The sequence below is a fragment of the Mobula birostris genome, chromosome 14 (assembly GCF_030028105.1).
Source record: "Mobula birostris isolate sMobBir1 chromosome 14, sMobBir1.hap1, whole genome shotgun sequence".
NCBI lineage: Eukaryota > Metazoa > Chordata > Chondrichthyes > Myliobatiformes > Myliobatidae > Mobula > Mobula birostris.
In genome coordinates this window covers 23,521,831-23,548,596 of record NC_092383.1, presented here as the reverse complement: position 1 = coordinate 23,548,596, position 26,766 = coordinate 23,521,831, and the positions used below count along the sequence as shown (strand labels likewise).

The 26,766-nt window shown below is 40.9% G+C and overlaps 1 protein-coding gene across 1 annotated transcript in view; it reads right to left on the bottom strand.

Moving 5' to 3' along the window:
- The window catches only part of LOC140209776 (NAD(P) transhydrogenase, mitochondrial-like), an 84,890-nt gene that overhangs the window by 31,727 nt on the left and 26,397 nt on the right, over positions 1 to 26,766 (bottom strand). The window contains exons 3-14 of the mRNA XM_072278234.1: positions 26,372 to 26,601; positions 22,417 to 22,634; positions 20,733 to 20,820; positions 18,020 to 18,108; positions 16,060 to 16,247; positions 12,391 to 12,524; positions 12,106 to 12,297; positions 7,814 to 7,967; positions 6,805 to 6,966; positions 5,130 to 5,240; positions 4,032 to 4,177; positions 2,077 to 2,272 (exon numbers count right to left, since the gene is read on the bottom strand). Of these exons, the coding sequence (XP_072134335.1) occupies positions 2,077 to 2,272; positions 4,032 to 4,177; positions 5,130 to 5,240; positions 6,805 to 6,966; positions 7,814 to 7,967; positions 12,106 to 12,297; positions 12,391 to 12,524; positions 16,060 to 16,247; positions 18,020 to 18,108; positions 20,733 to 20,820; positions 22,417 to 22,634; positions 26,372 to 26,601 (1,908 nt within the window). The remainder of the gene's footprint in view (positions 1 to 2,076; positions 2,273 to 4,031; positions 4,178 to 5,129; positions 5,241 to 6,804; positions 6,967 to 7,813; positions 7,968 to 12,105; positions 12,298 to 12,390; positions 12,525 to 16,059; positions 16,248 to 18,019; positions 18,109 to 20,732; positions 20,821 to 22,416; positions 22,635 to 26,371; positions 26,602 to 26,766) is intronic.

The window sequence follows — 26,766 nt, the reverse complement described above, 5'->3', positions numbered from 1 at the left end:
TGTTGAGGCTCTATAAGATGCTGGTGAGACCTCACTTGGAGTACTGTGGGCAGCTCTGGTCTCCTTATTTAAGAAAGGATGCGCTGACATTGGAGAGGGTACAGAGAAGATTCACTAGAATGATTACGGGAATGACAGGGTTAAGATATGAGGAACGTTTGTCTGCTCTTGGACTGTATTCCTTGGAGTTTAGAACAATGAGGAGGGACCCAATAGAAACATTTCGAATGTTGAAAGGCATGGACAGAGTGGATGTGGCAAAGTTGTTTCCCATGATGGGGGAGTCTAGTACGAGAGGGCATGACTTAAGGATTGAAGGGCACCCATTCAGAACAGAGATGCAAAGAAATTTTTTTAGCCAGAGGGTGGTGAATCTATGGAATCTGTTGCCACGGGCGGCAGTGGAGGCCAAGTCTTTGGGTGTATTTAAGGCAGAGATTGATATGTATCTGAGTAGCCAGGGCATCAAAGGTTATGGTGAGAAGGTAGGGGAGTGGGACTAAATGGGAGAATGGATCAGCTCATGATAAAATGGCGGAGCAGACTCGATGGGCCGAGTGGCCGACTTCTGCTCCTTTGTCTTATGGTCTTTATCATGTATTGCATTGTATTGCTGCCATAAAGATAACCAACTTCACGACGTATGCCTGATTCTGAATCTTTTTTATCTAAAGAAAATAAGTTTAACTAATAATCATTGTGAAACACTCACAGAATTGGTTCACATTTTAGTAGGGAATAACATAATATATTAAACTATTCACTGCTGTTGGGTTAGGTTTTATCTCTTCAACCTCAGATCCCTTTTCTCGACTATCATAAAATTTGATACCCTCTTTGTACTGCTTCACCTACTGATGGAAACATCTTAACTGATCTAGAATCACTGCAAATCTGAAGTAGATCTATATGGCAGAAGGATATCATGCACGGTTTTGCAATTATCTTTTGTAATTGAGAATATCAATAATTTTAAACAAATGAACATAAGAATTAAGTGTTACACTGATCTATCAATTTGGTAAGAAACTGTGTAACACTTCATGTATAGCCAACATACAAAACCAAACCATCAAGTATTTTAAGTAACTTTCATCTATCTGTAACATATGAAATTATAACCATCCATTAAGATAATACAATGTATCTGTATCTACGATTTTGTCTTTCGAGAGAATGAAAACGCTAAAAGTATAGCTTGATTTTCTATTGATGCAACATAAATAACTACTTTTTCCAAGGAATTGCATAGAACTAAACCAGGCTCAATTGACACAATTTAGCAACTTTAGTTTATTTAAAAGTTTGCACAACATGAAGGTCCTGGATATCATAATGAAAAGCATGCTCTTCAGTTGTCCCCTTTCTCCAACTTAATTATGTTTTGGTGGACTTTCAGTACGAGTAAACAAATCCAGCACTATAACTGACCGTAGAATTCTGAGCACACACTGAACATTGCTCAAAATATTTTAATCTCATTTTCTCAGCAATAGCACCATCTACTGCCAATAAATAAAAAGACTTGCAAACATATTTCTTAAACATTGACCCACATTTCCCTTGACTAGACATTATTCACATTAGTTTTCAGAACTAGAATCCATTTATTTTAATTAATGCAATTCTTGAGGTATTTCAACAAGTACCTCAAATCTCCAAACCACAAACTACGTACAATTGTGTATTTTCTTGCACCTTTTTGTCTTCACACCTTGCTTATGCTATTCAAAGTAATTTTCTGTATTTTTAGATAGTATGTCTCCCAGCCATCTCCACTGATTTCCAAGTTATTTCAAAATTATCCCCTTTTTTGGCTTGTTGGACCTTGATGTACCAGTATCCTCACACTTGGAAAACTAATATCCCTCTAACCACACAACTATCTTCCTACTTGCCATAATGTCCTCCTAATCCCAAAATGAACATATTTAATACGAGCATCTTGAAGATGGCAGAGTTTGTCATTGAAACATCAGTTAAAATCAATACCTGTACCAGGCTGAAAGCCAAAGAAGAGCTTATTTGCAAAAAGCAAGTTCATTAGTAGTCACCATAAAGAATCGATTATCTCACCTATAGTTCCACCCATTGCCATGGCAGTCGACATCTGACCAAGGAGCTCCGGTGAGGGTTTAATTGCGCCCAGGGTGGCAGCCAGACCACCAGCTACACCAATCATGCCCAGCGCATTTCCCAATCTGGCTGTTTTCTGTGCAGAAAGGCCACCTAATGCACCAACACAGCACAGGCCCGAACCAAGATAAATCATCTGCAAGAGCAAGAAAAAATGAAAAGTAATTATTATTCCCAAATAATATATAACATTAACAGTGACAATTTATTACCCATACTAATAACACTAGTATTTCAAATGCTCCATTGAGTTTTAACAAAAGACAAGAAAATAATTTGAAAGCATCTTTCAAAAAAGTGAGTACTATATAAAAAAAGAACCATCTTTGTGTAGAGCCACTTGTAATAATCCTTGTACTGTGGACAGGTCACGTAAGTTTAATAGGAGCATCACAAGTATTGCACAGCCTAAAATGACACAACCACTTCAAAAATTGTTCACCCATCTTTCATGTAGTGTTCTAGCTGAGCTTAAGCAATTTATTGTTGCTAATCAGAAAAATTTGGGCTTAATTCTTTCTTACTGCCAAAAAAAACGGTAAGAATCAGGGCCTCTCTTCCATCCATCAAAGATATTTATTAGGAACGCTACATATGCAGGGCCCTTAGCATCTGTCCAACAATTTCTTTGGCCCTCTTTTCTCCCCCCTCCCAGGCCAAAAACTGCTGAACTCCCTGCCACCAGCACAGACCTGCTGGTGGCAGGGAGTTCAGCAGTTTTTGGCCTGGGGAAGAAGCTATTTCCCATCCTAACAATTCTTGTCCTAATGCTGTGGTACCCCCTGCCTGATGGTTGGGAGGGGGGAGAAAAGAGGGCCAAAGAAATTGTTGGGCAGATGGGAAGGATCATTGACAATGCTAAGGGCGCTGCATATGTAGCGTTCCTAATAAATATCTTTGATGGATGGAAGAGAGGCCCTGATGATCCTCCCAAAGGTCCTCGCAATCCTTTGTAGAGACATAGTCAGGGGCCTTGCAATTCCTGAACCAGACAGCAATGTAACTGGTCAGTACAGTCTAGAACAGGGGTTGCCAACCTGGGGTCCATGGCATAAAAAGGTTGGGAACCCCTCGTAGATAGTGCTCGTGTAAAAAAATTAGTTAGAATGGTGGAGGGGGTGTTGCTGGGAAGCCTCATTCACCTCAATCTCCTCAGGAAGTCCTGAGTAATGCACAACAGGAACAACAAATCATAGGCATATAGCACATCAAATCATAAAAGAAAAAGCCATGATACTTCAAAAAAAAAGTAAAGGATTAAGAGGGATGTCTGATGTTTGGTGAAAGGTAACATGAATTTTTCTTTCTTTTTAACAACCAACTGCTGTATTTCATGAGTTAACAAATGGAAACGAGTGTGAAATCAGATGCATTTTAATTCAATTTGCTTGATGTCTAACCACAGCTTGTATCATCAGGCTAGTTAACATAAAGAACAAAAGCAGCTGTTTCACAATGTTAGCTAATGTGAACTATCTCATTGACATGATAGTGGATTGGCCTTTGAAGTAGTTACATTTTCTTTGGTACTGAACTACTGAATATCAAGTTCTATTACAAGAACTCCAGTGCAGCCATTAAACTGGTTAAAACAAGTCAATTCTGAATGGTTTGAAAAACAGTATACCAATTAATTTAAAAAACAACCCCCCAAAAACCATATATAGAAAATTAAACCCCAAATGGCTTGCTTGCTGGATGAAAATGCCGGATAATAAAGAGAAAGGAATATTTTAGGTGATTATTAATTTTGTTCCATCATTACATACAATGAAACACATTTTATTAAATTAAAGTGCAGTGAAGGAAAACACAGAATATACTTAATGACACCAACAGAAACAAGCCAGAATTATTGATCTGGATGTGATGAACAAAAAGGAAGCAAACTCAACCTGCTCTATGTTGTATCCACTGGCCAAAGCAGCACTATAGCCACCAACAAATGCTGCTCCAGGTATCAAGTAGAGATAGTTATATTCAGGTGGATCTGTGGGGCGTTTGAACATATCCAACATCCTCTGCGTAATAAGGAAACCACCTGAAATGGCACATGTACAAATATAATTTTAATCTTGGTGCTCGCAGAGAAATAAAGGATCTGGCAAGTGGAGGTAGTTAGCAGGGTTGAAGAAACTTCACTGCCAGTTAATGACAAAAGCAATCATATCTGAACTGTGGAAACAAATTGCTTTTAACATCACTAAATAAAGGTCAATGTTGTACAATGGATGGTATTTTTTTTTTAGTCAGAGGGTGGTGAATCTATGGAATTTGTTGCCACGGGCAGCAGTGGAGGCCAAGTCATTGGGTGTATTTAAGGCAGAGATTGATAGGTATCTGAGTAGCCAGGGCATCAAAGGTTATGGTGAGAAGGCAGGGGAGTGGGACTAAATAGGAGAATGGATCAGCTCATGATAAAATGGCAGAGCAGACTCGATGGGCTGAATGGCCTACTTCTGCTCCTTTGTCTTATGGTCTTATTCTATACTTAATCAACCTGATGGGTAGTATGGTGCTCCTTTGAGAAGGAACTTTACAAACTGCTCAGTGGATGGGAGGTATAATGATCCTTTAAGGAGGAACTTAAGCTGTTCAGTGGTAAAGACACAAGGGTGTAGAAAGAACTAAAGTGTAAGGTACTCAGTCTGGGGTAAAGTCTCAGTTCCCTTGCTTGAAAATTAAAATGAACTTTTAAAGCTATCAGAAAAAATACTTTAAAACAGTACGAATATTGGGAAGATGTTAAATTGGAATTCCAAGATTCTGTTGGATCACCCCTACAAAGAAACACAAACCGAATTGTTCTCCGAAGAAAGGTTCTATTGAAAGTGGAGATTGTCTCAGGATTTCCAAATGAAAGAACAACTCAGATTCACCCTCATTCATCACTTAAAATGATTTGTACGTCAGCTCTGGAAGATCACCCAAAACTTCAGGTCTTCTGATCGAACTACATTGTATCTTTAACAGTGACACCTTTTACAGCTTACCTGCGATGTTAACCGATGATATAAATGCCGCCAACAGGGCAAGTGTTTGAGGAGCACTTGATGGCAAGTAACTTCCTCCCATTAGGACTAGACCACCTACAGCTGTAAGTCCTAAAAATGGGAGCACAAAAGCAAATTATGAACTGTGAAGGAAAGCTCACATTTTTAGAAATCATTTTTTCCCCATTTCTTTCTGTGTAACTTTACCAGAAATGACTTTAAATGGTTGCACAGTTTAAAGTCCTGAATTGTACCTTTGGACAAAAGAGCTTCATTTTCTCCTACTGAGATGTCTTGTGGAGAAGCACCTAGACAGCCAGTCTCTCTGGTCACATCCTATTAGAAACTGGACACACATCTCTCCAAACAAAGGAAGAAAACTTGGTTCCATTTATTTACTGATGACAATCTGCTTGACCAATAGAAAATATCAGTTTCCAGTACACACTATCCACATAGGGATTGCAACCAGAGACATACTGGACCTGTTATTTATGCTCATGCTAGCACATCTAGAATGGCCAGATGGAAATTCATTCCAACATCCCATCAATATCAAATCAGAGACAAGGCATAGGCAAGAAACTTCCTGCTGGATATCCTGGTATCTGAATACCACTGATGCCAACGGAGGCCAAAGGTGTTATGGAATCCACTTTCCAAAAAAAAAAACTCCTTGGAATTTTCTCACGGCATTTACAGTTTATTATCAGTTTCCAGGTATTAACCTGCCCCACTGGTGAGGGCAGCAATCAGCAGGAACCTGAGACTACATCAGGAAGAGCTACGACATGCCACCCCCAGCCCAGGTACAAGAGGAAGCAAATGTGCTACTCACACCTCTCGGGACCAACAGTGCAGAGTACTCAACTGTGCAACGATCTGATTCTCTCGTAAGAATGTCAGTGCAGTGGAGGATGGACAGCAGCAGGGTCTCAAAAGCAACCATAACAATTAACAGCATGCATCATTGGAGGCCACTCAGCCCATTGAATTGATGCCAACTAACTAGACCAATCCTCATGTTCCAGCACTCCATACAACCCTCAGTTGTCCAAGTTCTGGTTAAATATGTAGTGAAGACCTCTGCCTCTACTAGGCTTGTCGGGCTGACTTCCAGACTCCCAGTTTTTCTGCATCTCCCCTGTCAACAATTACTACAAGTCTATGGCTCTGGTTTTCGACCTCAAGTAGGTCTCTCCCACTTACTCTACTGATTACGTATAAGATTATGAGAGTCCTGAATAAAGTCTCCCCTCAGTTTCTCCAACTTTCTTCATAGCTACAACTTTCTGGTAATGTCAACATCCTTGCAAATCTCCTGGCCGTCCTCCCCAGTGTAGTCACAATTCTCCCATCATGCAGTCATCAGAATTGCATATAGTTCTAATAGCTCGTGTACAATTCTTAATGCACACCTCAACTCAAAGGACAGATCAAAATGGTTTTTAAGCAACTTAAGAAAAAGGGTAAATGTAATTACCTCCTTAGAGACAAATGTGCCAATTGAAATTTATTTATATGAACACTTAAAAAAAATTATTATTCACAATTATATTCATCTTGTCAACATTTCTCCCAATTTTCTGGGCTTCACAACCCAACTTAAGGCCCTATGTAATATAATCATAAGAACACTACGAATACACTGAATTTTACTTCAAGAAATACTTACCCGAGATAGCATTTGTTACTGACATCAGTGGTGAATGGAGAGCTGGAGTAACACCCCACACAGTGTGATAGCCCACTATGCCTGCTAGGCCAAACGTTGTGACCATCTGAGTAAAAGCAGCATTTGGAGAGCTTATTCCTAATCCCAATGTTCCAGCCAAACCTGCGAACCAACATTAGTTAGTCCTATTCTTGTTATACTACATTAAAGTTTATTATAGATACTTGATTACTAACGTCCTGTTTTCTTAGTGATAACAGTAACAATAACTTAGAGAACATAGTAATAACGCATCAACTCTTTATGTGCAGAGATATCAAGTCAGTGTTATTGAATGCAGTTTTGTTCAATAAAAACTGATAATACAATTACTTTGATTTAAATAATGTGAGAATCAAATTGGAGTTTAGCACAACATTAAATGATTAAAGAGTACACTTGTGTGAAGGGATATTGTTCAAGGCCATAATATTCTGAAAACACATATTCTTGGAAGCTTCTCAGGCAATTCTATGCTTAAATTGGAGTTCATTCAAGAACACCAACACAAAATAAAACCTGTGAGCCTCATTAAATGTATCTAATACACAGATAGATTTTTGCATCGCAAGAGAATCAAGGATGGGGAAAGGCAGATTGGTGGAGTTCAATCCACTGGCAGTTCAGCCATGATTTTATTGAACGGCAGAGCAGGTCCACCAGACCAGATGGCTTATTCCTGCTCCTGTTTATTATGAACATATGAAAGCTCTATCCGCATGTTGATAACTTCATTCCCTTATGCACTCTTGGCTGTTCGTGGAGGATGGACACATACTCCATCAAAACAACAAAATTTCCGAAGTCACATAATAGTTCTTAGACTTTGAGGCTAATTACATCACTTTATGGTGTCCTTGCCAAGCAGATACCTTTCAGTCCAGCCTTTATCTACAATGACAAGGTCTAACTAACATTAAAGTCCACTGTCTAATTAACATTAAATAGCACTTTATGTTCTTTCCTTCACCTGCTGTATAGACACTGGCGGAGGTCAACGTCGTGGCGAAAGGAGAAACCTTGGCCAGCTTTTCTGCTTCAATGTCTGCCACAGATTTTTGTTTAACGGGTCCAGTCTCTGGAATACTTAAAGGCTGGGGTGCGGGAAACAGGTTTTTGCCTTCCTGTGCGCAAAATGTAGAAAAAGTTAGATCTTCACAATTCCTTCACTTTTACAAATGCGTCATTAATTAGCTCAATGTATCTTAATTAGTCTCACCTTTAATCCACATCTAAAGTCTTATTTGGTTAGGATCAACAATCAGTTAACATGAATCTTTCATTCACATGAATTTACCACTTGTCTCTAAATTGATGGAGGCAAAGGTGGTGATATTACAAACTTGTTCAAAGCCAAGTTTTATCAAGGGTGACAAAGAGAAGGAAATTCCAGAACTCAGGACCTATACAGCTGAAGCTATAGCTGGCAATGGTGGGGTGAAGGGATTTTAGGAAGCGTGAGAAGGTAGCGCTAGTAGAACACAAACGTTCCATTGGCTGGAAGTTTGAAAGATCAATAATGGGGTTAAATTTAAAAACTCGAGGCTCCAATTGATCTAATGCAAATATATGGACAAGCAAAAAGAATAACAGGCAAATTGAGGTATGGAAAGATCAATGCCCTTGAATGGAAAATCCTACAAAAAGTAGTGTAAACAGCCCAGTCCATCACAGGTAAAGCCCTCCCCACCACTGGGCACATCTACACAAAATGCTGTCGCAGGAAACCAGCATCCATCATCAGGAGCCCCCACCACCCAGGTAAGGCTCTTTTCTCGCTGTTGCTGCCATCAGGAAGGTGGTACAGGAGCCTCAGGACTCATAGATCCAGGTTCAGGAACAGTTACTATCCCTCAACTATCAGGCTATTGAACTAGTGGGGATAACTTCACTCGCCACATCACTGAACTGTTCCCAGGACCTATGGACTCACTTTCAAGGACTCTTCATCTCATGTTCTCAATATTTAGTATTTATTTATTTTTCTCTGTTGTATTGCAAAGTTTGTCTTTTACATATTGGTGGTTTGTCCGTCTTGCTGGGTGTAGTCTTTCAATGATTCTACTGTTTCTTGGATTTATTGTGTATGCCTGCAAGAAAATGAATCTCAGGGTTGTCCAATGATAATAAATTTACTTTGAACTTAATATGCCACAAGGTCGATAAGGCACAGGTCTGAATGGGGAGTACTAAGTGGTGGAGGAAGATGGTCTTTGAATTTACTGGTCAGTGGATTAGAAGCTGAACAAAGTCAAGTGGATGGTAAAGCTGCAAACTGTATCTACCTGCTTTGCAAAGTGTAAATGCATAATAGATACACATGACTACAATACTCACATTCACTTCATGCAGTGAACTTGTGTCTTATCGTCACATCTTCTAAACACAGTATCAAATTTTGATCCAATCGATTCTTATTTAAAGTATGTAGATCAGCTGGCCATTTACTTATCAGCAACTAATATGGAATCATTTGCATCCTTAATTAATAAATTTGTAAATTTCTGCGAATCTATAGACAAGCAGCTGAAAGATAATAATACTGCTGGTCATCCATATGAGATTGCTTCATGTCATTGGCTGATTTTTTGTGATAAAATAAAATGGACAACTGCTATAAAAGCAGCAGCTTCATTCTTGGTTCAACTAATTAAAATGCTCACTCATATGCTTGCATCCCAAAATATATTTAATTCAGTACCACGTCTGTTACCCCTCTCTCCTGGGTTCACACTCCTCTGATTTTGGAAGATGAAGAACTGAAATTGGATTCGAAAGGGAAACGCATCATTTAAATTTGAGCTGACCCTGGGAATGAATTGACACAGAGGTTCTCTATAGGTCAGCAGAGAACCTTAAGGAGAGTACAAAGTACAATCTGTAATAGCAGCAATATCACACTAATTCAAGCAACACACATAAAAATTGCTGGTGAATGCAGCAGGCCAAACAGTATCTATAGGAAGAGGTACAGTCGACGTTTCGGGCCGAGACCCTTCATCAGAACTAACTGAAAGAAGAGCTAATAAGAGATTTGAAAGTGGGAGGGGACGGGGGAGATCCGAAATGATAGGGGCAGGGATGGAGCTAGGAGCAGGACAGGTGATTGGCAAAAGGGATATGAGAGGATCATGGGATGGGAGGCCCAGGGAGAAAGAAGGGGGGGGGGAGAGCCCAGAGGATGGGCAAGGAGTACAGTGAGAGGGACAGAGGGAGAAAAAGGAGAGAGAAAAAAAAATTAATAATAAATAAATAACAGATGGGGTATGAAGTGGAGGTGGGGCATCAGTGCTGGGACCCCAGTTGTTTACTACAATATATATTAATGACTTGGATGAGGGAATTAAATGCAGCATCTCCAAGTTTGCGGATGACACGAAGCTGGGTGGCAGTGTTAGCTGTGAGGAGGATGCAGGGTGACTTGGATAGGTTAGGTGAGTGGGCAAATTCATGGCAGATGCAATTTAATGTGGATAAATGTGAGTTATCCACTTTGGTGGCAAAAACAGGAAAACAGATTATTATTTGAATGGTGGCCGATTAGGAAAGGGGAGGTGCAACGAGACCCGGGTGTCATTATACACCAGTCATTGAAAGTGGGCATGCAGGTACAGCAGGCGGTGAAAAAGGCGAATGGTATGCTGGCATTCATAGCAAGAGGATTCGAGTACAGGAGCAGGGAGGTACTACTGCAGTTGTACAAGGCCTTGGTGAGACCACACCTGGAGTATTGTGTGCAGCTTTGGTCCCCTAATCTGAGGAAAGACATCCTTGCCATAGAGGGAGTACAAAGAAGGTTCACCAGATTGATTCCTGGGATAGCAGGACTTTCATATGATGAAAGACTGGATGAACTAGGCTACACTCGTTGGAATTTAGAAGATTGAGGGGGGATCTGATTGAAACGTATAAAATCCTAAAGGAATTGGACAGGCTAGATGCAGGAAGATTGTTCCCGATGTTGGGGAAGTCCAGAACGAGGGGTCACAGTTTGAGGATAAAGGGGAAGCCTTTTAGGACCGAGATTAGGAAAAACTTCTTCACACAGAGAGTGGTGAATCTGTGGAATTCTCTGCCACAGGAAACAGTTGAGGCCAGTTCATTGGCTATATTTAAGAGGGAGTTAGATATGGCCCTTGTGGCTAAAGGGATCAGGGGGTATGGAGGGAAGGCTGGTACAGGGTTCTGAGTTGGATGATCAGTCATGATCATACTGAATGGCGGTGCAGGCTCGAAGGGCCGAATGGCCTACTCCTGCACCTATTTTCTATTTTTCTAAGTCAATGCTCATGCTATCAGGTTGGAGGTTACCTAGACAGAATATAAGGTGTTGTTCCTCCAACCTGAGTGTGGCTTCATCTTGACAGTAGAGGAGGCCGTGGATAGACATATCAGAATGGGAATGGGACGTGGAACGTGGAATTAAAATGTGTGGCCACTGGGAGATCCTGCTTTCTCTGGCGGACAGAGCATAGGTGTTCAGCGAAACATTCTCCCAGCCTGCGTCGGGTCTCGCCAATATATAGAAGGCCGCATCGGGAGTACTGGACACAGTTTGTCACCCCAGCCAACTCACAGGTGAAGTGTCGCCTCACCTGGAAGGACTGTCTGGGGCCCTGAATGGTGGTAAGGGAGGAAGTGTAAGGGCATGTGTAGCACTTGTTCCGCTTACAAGGATAAGTGCCGGGAGGGAAATCTGTGGGAAGGGATGGGGAGGGATGAATGGACCAGGGAGTCACGTAGGGAGCGATCCCTGTGCAAAGCAGGGGCGGGGGGGGGGGGGAGGGAAAGATGTGCTTAGTGGTGGGGTCCCGTTGGAGGTGGTAGAAGTTACGGAGAATTATATGTTGGACCCGGAGGCTGGTGGGGTGGTAGGTGAGGACAAGGGGAACCCTATTCCTAGTGGGGTGTCGGGAGGACGGGGTGAGAGTAGATGTGCGTGAAATGGGAGAGATGCATTTGGGAGCAGAGTTGATGGTGGAGGAAGGGAAGCCTCTTTCTTTAAAAAAGGAGGACGTCTCCTTTGTCCTGGAATGAAAAGCCTCATCCTGAGAGCAGATGCAGCGGAGACAGAGGAATTGCGAGAAGGACTCACTATCACACTAATTCAACTTCATTTTTAGAAAAACAAACGTTAAACTAAATGCAAGTTTAATTTATTGCTTAAGATTAATTATATATATTAACAAAATATATTTAAATACCACATCTCGAATCTTCTTTTATAATTCAGTCAAAACTGTACACACCAGGAAAACCCACCTGCATTACTAGAGTGCCTCTGATAACATGGTCAACTGTACCATAATTAAATTCATCCTTGGGCTCAAAGTAGAAGTATTCCTTGTCAGCACTTATTGCTTTCAACAACTTCAGGACATTGTTTGAGTACAGGCTACTGGCCTGTGTGGCCATTCTGCTAGGCAGGTCTGTATAGCCTACGTGGGTCACTCCCTAACAAATCAGAGAACAGGGTTAACAAAGCTGAAGTTTACAGAAAACAATAAACAAAAAACAAATCTTTTAAGTGACTTTTCAATTACTAACCTTATGAACATACACCTCTTCAGGCTTTGTTGTAGCTACATTTCCACCAGCTTCAGCTGCAAGATCAACAATCACGGAACCATCCTTCATTGTTTCCACCATCTCCTTGGTGATAAGGACTGGCGCCCGTTTCCCTGTAAGCCCACATGTCAAATAGCATTAGGAACACATTAATTGGTTGGCTTTCCTTTTGCTGGATTTGAGGAACAGAATTTTGTGTCATAATATAAAGTGCTAGTGCACAGGTCAGGCCCTTGGCCCAACGTGTCGAAGCACAAATCTGTCCCATTCCATTCCAAAAAAAACCAATAGTTTTAACAAAACCCAGCTACATTTACATTTCATGCTCTTCATTGTCAACATTTCAGAAACAATTAAATATTCTGCTCTACTGCTTCAATCAATTCTTGCTTATATGTGTTTCTTCCTGCATTGCATCTCGTCTTCAAAGTAAAGTCTCATTATTGCACTTAGTGGTCATAAACACAAGAGATTCTGCAGATGCTGGAAATCCAGAGCAACACACACCAAATGCTGGAGGAGCTCAGCAGGTTAGGAGAGGAATAAACGGTTGACATCCTGATGAATCGCCTCGGCCCGGAATGTCAACTGTTTATTCATTGCGGTAGACGATGCCCAACCTGATGATTAGAGGTCAGTTTGGTTTCTAATTGAGTACTAGGCCAGAATCCAACCAAACCTCACCCAATCCAAACCCAACCACACGAACTATAATTTTGTTTTACTACCTGACCTGATCCTTGCCAAGAATTCTATCCCAGCCCACAATCCCAGCTAGAGCAGGATTCTTGTTGCGACCCCTTAGCCTTCATGCTTATTTATCAAACTTCTGAAGTTCAGTCCTCCGCACTCAGGTGCAAATGGGTTTACTTAAAAAGAGATGGTGGCTGACAGCCCCACCTAATTTGATGCAGGCCCAGTAATAGACAGTTTTATTTCAAAGCTGCCCCAGCCCTAACCCAACGTGGGCTTGGGAGGCATAGCTAAATTCAAATTAGGTTATATTTCCTTAAATCTGGAAGTCTCTGAACACTTCACTGAGATCCCACTTCAGAGAGTATTGGAAAGGTATATGATCACTGTGACACTGGAAATTGGCATGATACTGCCTGCATTAATAATAGATTCTGCCATATATTATAGAATCAGGCTCTTTGGAACACTGAGTCCATGCTGAATATTAAGAATCCACTACAGCAGCCCTACATTTCGCCCCGGAATGTCGACTGTTTATTCATTTCGGTAGACGATGCCCAACCTAATGATTAGAGGTCAGTTTGGTTTGTAATTGAGTACTAGGCCAGAATCCAACCAAACCTCACCCAATCCAAACCCAACCACACGAATCCACTTTCCTCTCTCTAAATTCCCATCAACTTTTTCCAATACACCAGGGAGAATTTATAGTGTTCAAATGATCTATCAGTCAGTCATACAGCGGGTATATCGATGCAGCTACAAAGGAGCACAACAGCAGCTATATTTCATTAGGAGTTTGAGTAGATTTGGAATGTCACTAAAGACACTCACAAATTTCTACAAATGTACCGTGGAGAGCATTCTAACTGGCTGCATTACCATCTGGTATGGGGGTGGGGGGGGGGATCGAATGAAGCTGCAGAAAATTGTGAACTTAAGTCAGCTCCATCATGTCACTAGACCCCCAGTATCCAGGACATCTTTAAGGAGCGATGCTTCAAAAAGGCAGCATTAAGGATCCACGTCACCCCGGACATGCCCTCTTCTCATTGCTACCATCGGGAAGGAGGTACAGAACCCAGAAGGCACACGCTCAATGATTCAGGAACAGCTTCTTCCCCTCTGCCACCAGATTTCTGAATGGACAATGAACCCACAAACACTACCTCACTACTTTTGCACTATAGATAGATATATATATATATATATATATATATATATATATATATATATATACACACACACACACACACACATACATACACACACATATTTATTATAATTCACATTTTTATTATTATGTATTGTATTGTGTTGCTGCTGTAAAGGCAACAAATTTCATGACATATGCTGGTGATATTAAATCTGATTCTGATTAATTTAGCCCAACCAATCCATATTGACCAAGACTGCCACCTCAACTTTTACTTGCATTTGGCTGATATCCCTCTAAACTAGGGATTTCCAACCCAGGGTTTAGGGACCCCTTGCTTAATGGTATTGGTCCATGGCATGAAAATGGTTGGGAACCTCTGCTGTGAACTTTTCTTAATTATGCACCTGCACAAATGTTTTTTAAACATCATTAATGTACCCGAGGCTGGCGGGGTGGAGATACGTCTCTACCAAAGAAGGCGTAAGGCGCTCCTTCCTTGGTTACGTGACCACTGATGCCAGGCAAACAATCTCTGAGGAGTATTGACAATACATGGGATCACCAGTCTTGTAAAGAGCCTGTCCAGAAAGCGGCAATGGCAAACCACTTCTGTAGAAAATTTACCAAGAACAATTATGGTCATAGACCATGATCATGGATAGAGGACCATGATTGTGCAGATCATAGGACATTTCACATAATGATGATGATGATCATGAACATACCTGCCTCAAACACTTCTTCTGGCAGCCTACTCAGTGTACAGACCATTCTCTGATGTTGCCTTTCAAGTTACTATTAAATCTCTCCCCTCTCACCATAATCCTCTGTCCTCTAGTTTTTGATTCCCCAACCTTGGGAAAAAGACAGAGCCCTATGTATGCCCTTCATGACTTTCTACATCTCAGCAACATCACCCCTCATTCTTCTCTGCTCCAATGAAGGAAGCCCCAGCCTGCTCAACCTCTCTTCATAACTTAGTGCCTCGAGTTCCAGCAACATTCTCCTAAATCTTCTCGACACACCTTCAAGATTAATGACACCTTTCCGACAGCAGGGTAACCAAAACAGTCCACACCTTTGGGATGTGGGAGGAAGACTATGTGCTCACAGGGAGAAATTTAAAATTCTATAGGTCTGCCCCAGAGATCAGGATTGAACCCAGGATGCTGGAGCCATGAGGCAGCACCTCTACAAACTGCGCCGCCCCACCAAAGCTCAGGATTGGAGTGCACACCAGCAAGTATGGACAGAGATCTAGCTGACAGACAGAAAGCAGAGAGATGTCCCCTTCCAAGCATAGTCCCCAGCTTTACATAAAAATATATCAATAATTTGGATGTGTACTAAATGCAACATATCCAAGTTCACAAATACATACAGATGTATATGTGAATACATAGTCACATGCAACATAGATGGGATGGTACTCTTTTCAACTAGTGATGTTGCATATTATTAAAATTTAGCACTGCTGCAAAGAGAGGTACTACTGAAAGAAAGCAATGACAATTATTAGAGTAGTATTTCTTCAATATACCTAGGTTATATTATAGAACCTTAGTCTTTGCCAGGCCAATGCAATCAATAGAAATGTACCAACTTCGCAACGTTGGAAGATGAATGATAAACACCTTGCATGTTAAAGCTAGGCTTTGATGTGTGATTGAAATATAATCCATGCACCTTTTGGCAAAACACACTCTCAAATAAATTTTGCATGTAGAATATCAAGCTCTTCAGTGAATTGCATATATATCATTTAATATTTTGAGTTTCAAAGCTGTAATTACCTGGAATAAGTGCTGTAGTAATGATAATATCCACTTCCTTACACTGTTTAGCAAACAGTGCCATCTCTGCTTCAATAAATTCTTTGGACATCTCTTTAGCATATCCACCAGTCCCTTCTCCAGATTCTTCCACGTCAACATAAAGGGGTTCTGCTCCAAAAGATTTAAATTGCTCCAGAGCTGCTTCTCTATACAAGAATTAGACAAAAGGGACTGTCTTAGGTCAACTGGTTATAAAACAGCATTGGTCATCTTCAAAAATGATTGGAAACATGGATGTAATTCATGACTGGAACATTAATAACGACCTCACACTAACGAGTAGTGTAACGCTCCCTAGCCATCCTCTCAAACCTACCATTGAAATCTTGATTCAAAATGTCAAATCCAACTGTTTTTAACTATTATCCAAAAATATTTTCTAAGCTGATTTTATTGGATAATTAGATTAACTAAGATTTGACATCTGGTGCTCCTAATTAAAGTTCAAAGTAAAATTTATTATCAGGGTAGAAACATATCACCACATACAACCCTGAGATTCTTTCTCTGTGAGCATACTTAACATACTTATAGAACGGTAACTCTGGAGGTAGAGCTAAACGGCCACTCCTTTGCTTGCATCTTTGAAAACAGCTCTATTTCCTGTCTTTGACATCTCTTTTTATCTTTTCCAGGTTCTTCTGAAGACCCTGACCTGGAATTATGCTCTGACTTCGGTTCTTTGTGGGAATGGGACCCCCTCTCAGGGCCTCACAATCGGCCGCTTTTTGATATCCCAAGGACGTAACCTGGAAGACTAGCGCACCTTCAGGATTCCAAAATTTCGTGGCCCTGAGGATGTGCTGATTCTAGGCCAGTGCCCCTGACTGAAGCGTCGCGGAAGAACACGGAACGTCGGGAGCAGCGGGTTAGCTGCTGTGGGCTGTGTGTCCGGACAGCTGTGCCTTTTTGGTGCTGACTCTCTGGGCACAGAGTTCAGAAAAAGCGAAGCAACAGACTTTTAACATCAAAAATCAGCGAGTTGTTATGTCATGTCTCCCCTCTCGCTGTGAAAAGGGGACACCTCTTTTTCCCTTATTAGGAGGGAGAGAGAGTGCCTGTGGCGTATCAAATTACTGGATGAACGAATAGTTTTTGGGGTACTGCAAGTCTGGGTCTTTACTGGTGCTTGCTGCACACTTGATTGCTCGGTGGAGGGTCCTGATGCTTTTTTGCTAGTGGAGGAGTTGGGGGGACATTACCTTGATCTGCTTGTGTGTGGGAAGGGGGAGCTGGGGGGAGGGCCTTTGTGGTTCTGATGTTTTAACTGTCATTCATTCTTTGGGACATTCTTCTGTTTTCATGGATGTTTGCAAAGAAAAAGAATTTCAGGATGCATATTGTATACACTTCTCTGACATTAAATGTACCTATTGAAACCTATTGTAACTATAAAACAGGAAGCACAACAAAGTGTGCAAATGCAAATATAAATACAATTGAATAATACAATTAAGAAAACAATGTCACTTAACTACACTGACTTCTGCATTCAGTTCTGTTATTGAGAAGAATTTAATACCAGTCTCACTTACACAGTAGCTGAACAAATTCTGGCTGAACTCATATCCTTTCTATTGAACAGTTTGTTCAAGCATAGATGCCAGAATATGGAGTAACAAACAATCAACTGGTGGAAGGTTTTGACCCAAAAGTTAACAATTCGTTATCCCTCCCCATAGATGTTACTTGAACCACAGAGTTCCTCCATTGGATTATTTGTTGCTTAAATTCAAAATGTTCTTACCACAATGATCATACTTTCTGCCATACTGGAGGGTCGGCACAACATTGTGGGCCGAAGGGCCTGTACTGTGCTGTGCTATTCTATGTTCTATTTACACGTTCTTACTCTTTATATAGTGCAGGTTTCAATATAGGAAAAAAAAACATATTTTCTGTTAAATAGTTAAGATACCTCGTGTCAAAACCTCGAACAATGGCTCCCAATGATTTTGCAGCACCAGCAGCAGCCAAACCAGCAACACCACCTCCAATAACCAAGACCTGGTGTTAAAAATGAGAGGGAATCATAGAAAATAAGAAAATCAGTAATTATAACTGGTACAGTCAACATTATAGTTGGCTAGCTATTCATTTCTATAGATGATGATTGACCTGCTGAGTTCCTCCAGTATTTTGTGTGTGTGGCTTAACATTATAACAAATCAGTCCTAGTCCACAGATCTACCATAGTTGCTTCTTATAGGTTCCATACTCAGGGATATATACCAAAGCCATGGAAATGGAGCATAAAAGATCTACTAAGATAACAACAGAGTCAACAGGCCTTCATTTTATAGGAACTGTAAGTCATCACCAGATTATGACAAGATTCCAAGCACCACAAAATCTGCAGATGCTGGACATCCAAAGCAACTGACACAAAGTGCTGGAGGAACTTGTCAAGCTCGGCAACATCCATGTAGAAGAGTAAACAGTCAACGCTTTGGTACCAAAACACCTCTTGGCCTGAAATGTCGACTGTTTGCTCTTTTCCATAAATGTTCCATGACAGGATTCCATCCCTGATTACTGTTCATAAACCGAATTGTTCACAAGTGGAAAACGTAGCCACTCTAAATGAATAACATAAGCCAATAAAGAAATGTACAGATACACCACCAGGGTGCTTAATTCAACCAGATATTGGCATGATGCGAGTTTCCACACAGCAGGAGAAGCCTGCAGCTCCACGGCAGCTGGCAAATCCACCTCACTGGCATTCCAAATGCTGGTTTGTATGTACAAGCTAGAAATAAAGTATTTGCAACCTAGGGAGTACTTAGCACGAAGGCAAGTTTTTGAGATCTGGTTGAAATATGCAAAAGGCAGGGGATCCTTTTAGTACTCAAGAAGATGCATTAAACTTGTTTTGTTACCCCGCCCCACTTCACACTTATCCCCAGACAACATTTCACCATGTCCAATGTTGAGTGAATGCCAGGGAATGGATGGAGGGCAAAACAAATGGTCAAAAGTGGCAAGGTTGGGAAGTGAACACTATGGAAAATGGGCTCCCTTTCACAAAGTACAAGAGATTCTGCAGGTGCTGGAAATCCAGAGTAACATACACAAAAAAGAAACTGGAGGAATTCAGTATTTCAGCAGCATCAGGATGAATGGTCTCAGCCTAAAATATTGACTGTTCATTCCTTTCTATAGATGCTGCCTGACCTGCTGAGTTCCTGTGTGTGTGTGTGTGTGTGTGTGTGTGTGTGTGTGTGTGTGTGTTTTCTCTCATTCCCTGACACAAGAGCAGGCCTCAATTCCCCTAAGTGCCTTGGGTCTGTTCACAGGTTGAAGGTGAACAAATTTATTTTGCAAAAGTCACCCCAAAACATAAGTTTGCATGCTGTTTTATGTCATTGATCTTGGTTAATTATTTCCATGTAAATACATACATGACCTGGAACAAATGTTGGAAACTCCACAACTTGTTCACAAAATATTTAATTATAAAAAGACCATAAGATATAGGAGCAGAATTAGGCCATTGGGCCCATCGAGTCTGCTCCGCCATTTCATCATGGCTGATCCATTTTTCCTCTCAGCCCCAATTGCTTGCCTTCTCCCCATATCCTTTCATGCCCTGACCAGTCAAGAATCTATCAGCCTCTGCCTTAAATATACATAAAGACTTGGCCTCCACTGTTGCCTGTGGCAAAGAATTCCACAGGTTCACCACTCTAGCTAAAGAAATTCCTCATCTCTGTTCTAAAAGGACATTCCTCTATTCTTAGACTGTATCCTATCATAAACTAACGAACTGTCTAACATATTTAATAAACTATCACATTTCCTCAAATCTTCAACAGAGATAGGGGAATGTTTGAAATGCATAATCAATGCCTAAAATGCTTAAAGCTATAAAAAAAACTTGACAGAATCTGAAACAGTGAGAAACATGTCAATCTTAAGTTAAGGTTAAAACAAGAAATGGTCTTTGACACTTAACCTGCCTTCATAGATCAACTTGTTGCATATCTCAGGAACTTCAGCTGAACAAGACATCAAACATCTGACAATTTCAAGCTTGCAAACTACAAAGAATATTTTCCAAATTAGGCCAATGCCAAGGTTTATACTATTCAAATCCATCTCCACCGCCTTCATCAGTAGGATTCAATTCCCAGAATCAAAGTCAAAAATCAATCTTTAGGCACTAATTTCATCAAAGTAATAACCAGTCCCAAGTCTGATGAGCATCCAACATGAGATAGGAACAGCAGGTTCACAATTTGTACAGATTTGTTCTAAAGTGCTTAAACCCCAATATTTCATTTAGCCTTCTTACTGCACCCGTTTCCTCTTGAAATTGCCCAAAAATTGACAACATATCTTAAGCCTGCTCAAGGGCATAACTTGGGCTGGCCATATGGGATAAATAAACCCTGACCTATGTAAAAAATGCATAGCAATTTTCACTGCTGCTAACCAGCGCAGGGCATGGTAATAGCAAGTAATAGGATCCGTCTGTTTTGCTTAAATTAGATTCTTGGCTGGAAATGCACAATTCTACATATTTGAGGAGAATCCATAGTTAGCCCAGATTTGCAGCAAATCAGCATTAGAAGTATGGTTATACAGAATTATAAATTTCACACCACTATTCCACAGATGATTTTTACCTTTGCCGGAGGTACTTTTCCAGCAGCTGTTATCTGACCTGTGAAAAATCTACCAAAATGGTTCGCTGCCAATACAACAGACTTGTACCTGAAAGAGAAAAAAAAGAGAATTTAACATCCACTTACGAACATCTGTTGGTTAGCCACACCATAATTAAACAAAGGGACAGAAACATTTGTGTACTTAAACGAGAACACTGAGGCAACTGCGCACATGCTGGTGATAAGTGGTCACTTGCCTTCCTAGCTCTAGGTCTGGGAAACGTACAGGTTGAGCTCAACGCACCACCACCAATGTCCATCTCCGGGCTTTTGCCAGAAGTATGTTATAAGTCTCACAACAATGGGTGATTTTTTGCTCCTATGTAATCCTCTTCCCAATTAATTCAAGTCTTTGACAGGTAAATATTCAGCAAAGTAGGTACTTGCTGATAACCTTGCTTATCTTGCTTTCAGTTTAGTACTCCTGTGCCCCTTTAATGCCAAAGAAAACAAAGCCAATTTAGGCAGCTTCTGCGTAGAACCACCATCCTTTAGAACTGGCATCAGTCCATTATGAGCTAGGATCCATTACAGATCACCTCCTCACAAAGCATTGACAGTTGATGCTTTCAAAATTTTTCCAGAACTCTTGCTCACTATCACACCAGACCACTTTTTGAAGACTAATCTTAATTTGGTCATTAACTTGATTAATAATGTGCATACATCCCCCTTTTTCTAAATTGTTCTTTAATATCAAACAATGTTTATAGCCAAAGAGTCAGAGAGATAGCACAGAAACAAGCTCTTCAACCCACCAAGTCCAGACCAACCATCAACCACCCATTTTTTTGTTATTCTCCCCACAACTTCATTAACCTTCACAGGATTCTTCCACCCACCTCCACACTAAGGGAAATTTAAAATACCCAATTAACATACCAACCTGCACATCACTGGGATGTGGGAAGAAACAGGAGTACATGGTTCAAACCAATTTCAGTCACAGGAAGAATACGCAAATTCCAAACACACTACACCTGAAGTTAATATTAAACCCAGATCTTGAGCACTGTGAGGCACCAGCTCCATTAACTATTTTATCGTGCCATCTGAAACGTTTTGCATTTTTCCTCATATTTTGTAGAGTTCAATATATTCTTCTTTGCTCATTCCATAGCTGAATACAAGATTTTCTTAGATAAACTACACTACAACCCCATGACCCTTCTCTGCACCGTTTTAAAAGGATTAGATATCAAATCCAGAACTTGGTATATAAAACTGAACACATCATTAATTAGAGGAAAACAAAAAAGCAGCACAATGGATTATACTTCAATGATTTAGTGATTACTGTTGCCATGCTTGCTTTGTTGCGTCTTATGACAACAGCAGAGAATTGAACATATTGAATCAACTATCACTCCCCTTTCAGTCTTGCTGCCTACCAGATTACCACTATTCAGTGTGTCTCTAAAGATATTTTCCCCCAATGTTCAAAACCATGCACCTATCTTTATTGCATTTCCATTGTTGTGGTTAAGCCTAAGTCTTTATTTCTTCTGTAGTCGTATTAAATTTCTTCCCTTCAACATCTGTTTTGATCTGATCACAGAGGTAAGCATTAGTAAGAAGAAATATGCAAACTAGGTGTCTTAAATCTTATTTTCTTTTAAAACAAAGCACAGATCCATCATACCCTGCGATGTTAGCCATGGAACTAAGGGCATCATATCCCTGCGCGATGGTAACGCGAGGAACCTGGTCCATAGCGAGGACAGAGGTCTTTCGCTGAGCAAGGTTATCCATTAGTTCAGCGTTCTGAGCGGGATAAATGAAACTGACAAGAGTAGATTTCTCCTTTAGCAGGTCTGCTTCATGTGCTCCCAAGGTCTCATTGAAAACAGGAGCCCTGACCTGCAAAAAAAAATTATTGAAATCATAACAGATAAACAATGAGAAACATAATTGAAATGACATATGAATTTGGTAGAAGGGTTAAAACATCTTGTGGAAAACAAGAGAATTTGGTTTTTACAGTAGTTTAATGTTATGAATATCTAATGCATGGGGTGACCCCTGAATCTGGCTTCTGAGCACGGGGGCTGTATAGATCATAGAACCAGCCCACTGAAAGTAACAAACTGATCCCCAGAAATCCAGATAAGCAACCCCAACTCCTCTTCCATATCCTAGCTGATCAGCTCAAATACAAGTCATGTCTGTATTGTCAGAGACAAATAATTAATCTTCTAAAAATTCCAGTGAAATACATAAATTAAAAAAAATTAAATACTAGGGCAAACATGGAGTTGCTTAACCTGGGATAGTGACGTAAATTTCCCACCTACCACAAAAGTGCAGGGAGTGCTGGTCTGGTCAGAGTGTAATAAGCAAAACTCCAGCAAGGAAGAGACAGGAAATGTGAGGAAATGTTCATGCTGAGTTCTAGAACGTCAAACTGGCCCCCTGTGTGAATAACAGGAAATCTGCACAGTCCAGAGCATAATAAACTGTATGTACGACTGTAAGGCAGAATCCTGAAAATTTCCCATGGTGTAGAGTGGTGTTATGGCATTTAGGCAATTAACTGACTGGCCATTGTGGCCATGAAACAACCTGCTTACTACAAGCTGCCTAACATATTTTTATAGGCATCCGTTAGTCTCATGAGACCATGGATTTGCGCCTTGGAAGGTTTCCAGGGCACAGGCCTGGGCAAGGTTATATGGAAGATCGGCAGTTGCCCATGCTGCAAGTCTCCCCTCTCCACGCCACTGATGTTGTCCAAGGGAAGGGCACTAGGGCCGATACAGCTTGGCACCGGGGTCGTCGCAGAGCAATGTGTGGTTAAGTGCCTTGCTCAAGGACACAACACGCTTCCTCAGCTGAGGCTCGAACTAGTGACCTTCAGATCACTAGATCAACGCCTTAACCACTTGGCCACGTGCCAACACGCCAGCCTAACATATTATGTCCTTCTAAAGATGGTGAGTAGAACTTCTAAAGCAGGGGTTCCTAATCTGGTGTCCATGGACCCTTCCGTTAATGGTTGGGGTTCATGACATAAAAACAGATGGGAACTCCTGTTTTAACGTTACCTTGTACAAGAAGCTTCCTCCTCTTTTAATAATTTTATACAGTCCCAGATCCATAAACATTTTAATGAACTGCTTGATTAACAATAATTACTATCACTTTAGACAATTTGCCCAGTTATTTATAATAACTAGATATTGCTAAAGTATACAATAAGAACTTGTTGGATTCTGGTTTTGGCTTTGATGCAAAGCAATTGTTTTCATTTTACAACACAACTAGAACATAGAATAGTACAGCACAGCACAGGCCCTTCGGCCCACAGTGTTGTGCCGACCCTCAAACCCTGCCTCCCATATAACCCCCCACCTTAAATTCCTCCATATACCTGTCTAGTAGTCTCTTAAACTTCACTAGTGTATCTGCCTCCACCACTGACTCAGGCAGTGCATTCCACGCACCAACCACTCTCTTGAGTAAAAAACCTTCCTCTAGTATCCCGCTTGAACTTTCCACCCCTTACCTTAAAGCCATGTTCTCTTGTATTGAGCAGTGATGCCCTGGGGAAGAGGTGCTCGCTATCCACTCTATTCCTCTTATTATCTTGTACACCTCTATCATGTCTCCTCTCATCCTCCTTCTCTCCAAAGAGTAAAGCCCTAGCTCCCTTAATCTCTGATCATAATGCATACTTTCTAAACCAGGCAGCATCCTGGTAAATCTCCTCTGTACCCTTTCCAATGCTTCCACATCCTTCCTATAGTGAGGTGACCAGAAATGGACACAATACTCCAAGTGTGGCCTAACCAGAGTTTGAAAGAGCTGCATCATTACATCGCGACTCTTAAACTCTATCTCTCAACTTATGAAAGCTAACACCCCATAAGCTTTCTTAACTACCCTATCCACCTGTGAGGCAACTTTCAGGGATCTGTGGACATGTACCCCGAGATCCCTCTGCTCTTCCACACTACCAAGTATCCTGCCATTTACTTTGTACTCTGCCTTGGAGTTTGTCCTTCCAAAGTGTACCACCTCACACTTCTCCGGGTTGAACTCCATCTGCCACTTCTCAGCCCACTTCTGCATCCTATCAATGTCTCTCTGCAATCTTTGACAATCCTCTACACTATCTACAACACCACCAATCTTTGTGTCGTCTGCAAACTTGCCAACCCACCCTTCTACCCCCACATCCAGGTCGTTAATAAAGATCACAAAAAGTAGAGGTCCCAGAACAGATCCTTGTGGGACACCACTAGTCACAATCCTCCAGTCTGAATGTACTCCCTCCACCACCACCCTCTGCCTTCTGCAGGCAAGCCAATTCTGAATCCACCTGGCCAAACTTCCCTGGATCCCATGCCTTCTAACTTTCTGAATAAGCCTACCGTGAGGAACCTTGTCAAATGCCTTACTAAAATCCATATAGATCACATCCACTGCTCTACCCTCATCTATATGCCTGGTCAATTGAAGAAGTACATGCAGTTTATTAAACATAATCACAAGTTCTCCCTGTAACAAGTACTTGTGTGAATGGAATGTACTTTGATATATGTATTCAAATATTACAATGACACACATCTTACATACTATAAATTTAATCCTTTTTCAACTCATCACAGCAGTTCACAAGTTAATAAAATCAGATTTCTCATTCTTCCCTACTGAATGCCACGTTGCCGGCTGAGCCACATTCAATACATATAGCTTTTATCTCAATGCATCCTTTTCAAATCTACCTCAACTATAATGCAACTTCTAGCTTGTAACTTTTGCAAGCTCCTAACATATTTGTTTCCTTTTCTTTACAAAGTCTTTGCAGGTGAATGTTCAGCTGCTGCTCCAAGTGGACCATTCCACGCCAGTAGGAAAGTGCCTTATAAGACCATAAGACACAAGAAGCAGGATTAGGCCTTTCCGCCCATTGAGTCTGCTCCCCCATTCCATCTTGGCTGATTTATTATCCCTCTCAACATCTTCCCCCTGACTTTTCCCCGTTATCTTTGCCGCCCTTATTAATTAAGAACCCATCAAGCTCTGCTCTAAATATACACAATGACTTGGCCTCCAAAGCCATCTGTGGCACTGAATTCCACAGATTCACCACCCTTAATCAGCAGAAGAGAAGGTGATACCTGTGGTGTCTGCTTACAACTCTTTCGTTACATCCGGAGGGTTTGAGGTAGTGATGACAATGAAACTGATCACCGAAGCTTCTGATAGACTTTAGCTGTTCTACAACACATGTTGCTGAGGAAAACTGAACTATCATTTATCACAAGACATGATTTTTTTCTTCAGTCTATCACTCTGGAATTACCTCACTTCTTGCATCACCTTTGGTCAGAAACAAGCATCTCCACAACAGAGGGACAGATACTTTGTTATCAACTGGGATCCAATGTATAAAAGTAAACTTTTAAAACATTAAACTGCTCAATAAAATTAAGTTCTCCTTTAAGCAAGTTTTCAAAGCTTGTTAAAAAACACATCAAACTAAAGCTTCTGAGAGAATAATGAAAAAGTAAAGTACATAGCTTACTAGCTCCTCTTGCATTACCTAAATAATTTAAGGTATGTTTACCTTTCAATATAGGTGGAATACAAACCTTTAGGACAATATCTGATCCAAAAACATCTTTTGTATCTTTAATCGTGGCCCCAGCCTCTCTATATTGGTCATCGGAGAATTTGGCACCATCACCAGCTGTTGCCTCCACATTCACAGTAAATCCTTGCTTGACAAGGGCTTGGACACCTGCAGGAGACACTGCCACCCTTTTCTCATTCTTGTAAATTTCCTTCGGAATGCCAACAACCAAATCTTTGTAACGGACACCTATCAGAGAGCAACAGAAAATATTTTAGTCATATTTTAGAGCACTGAAATTGAATTGTGATATGGTTAACAAAGATATCAATCTCAAAGTGATTTCCAACCAATTGAAGATCAACAAGCAGAAACACATCCTGACAGTTTCCCCATCACTTTAAAAGATGAATG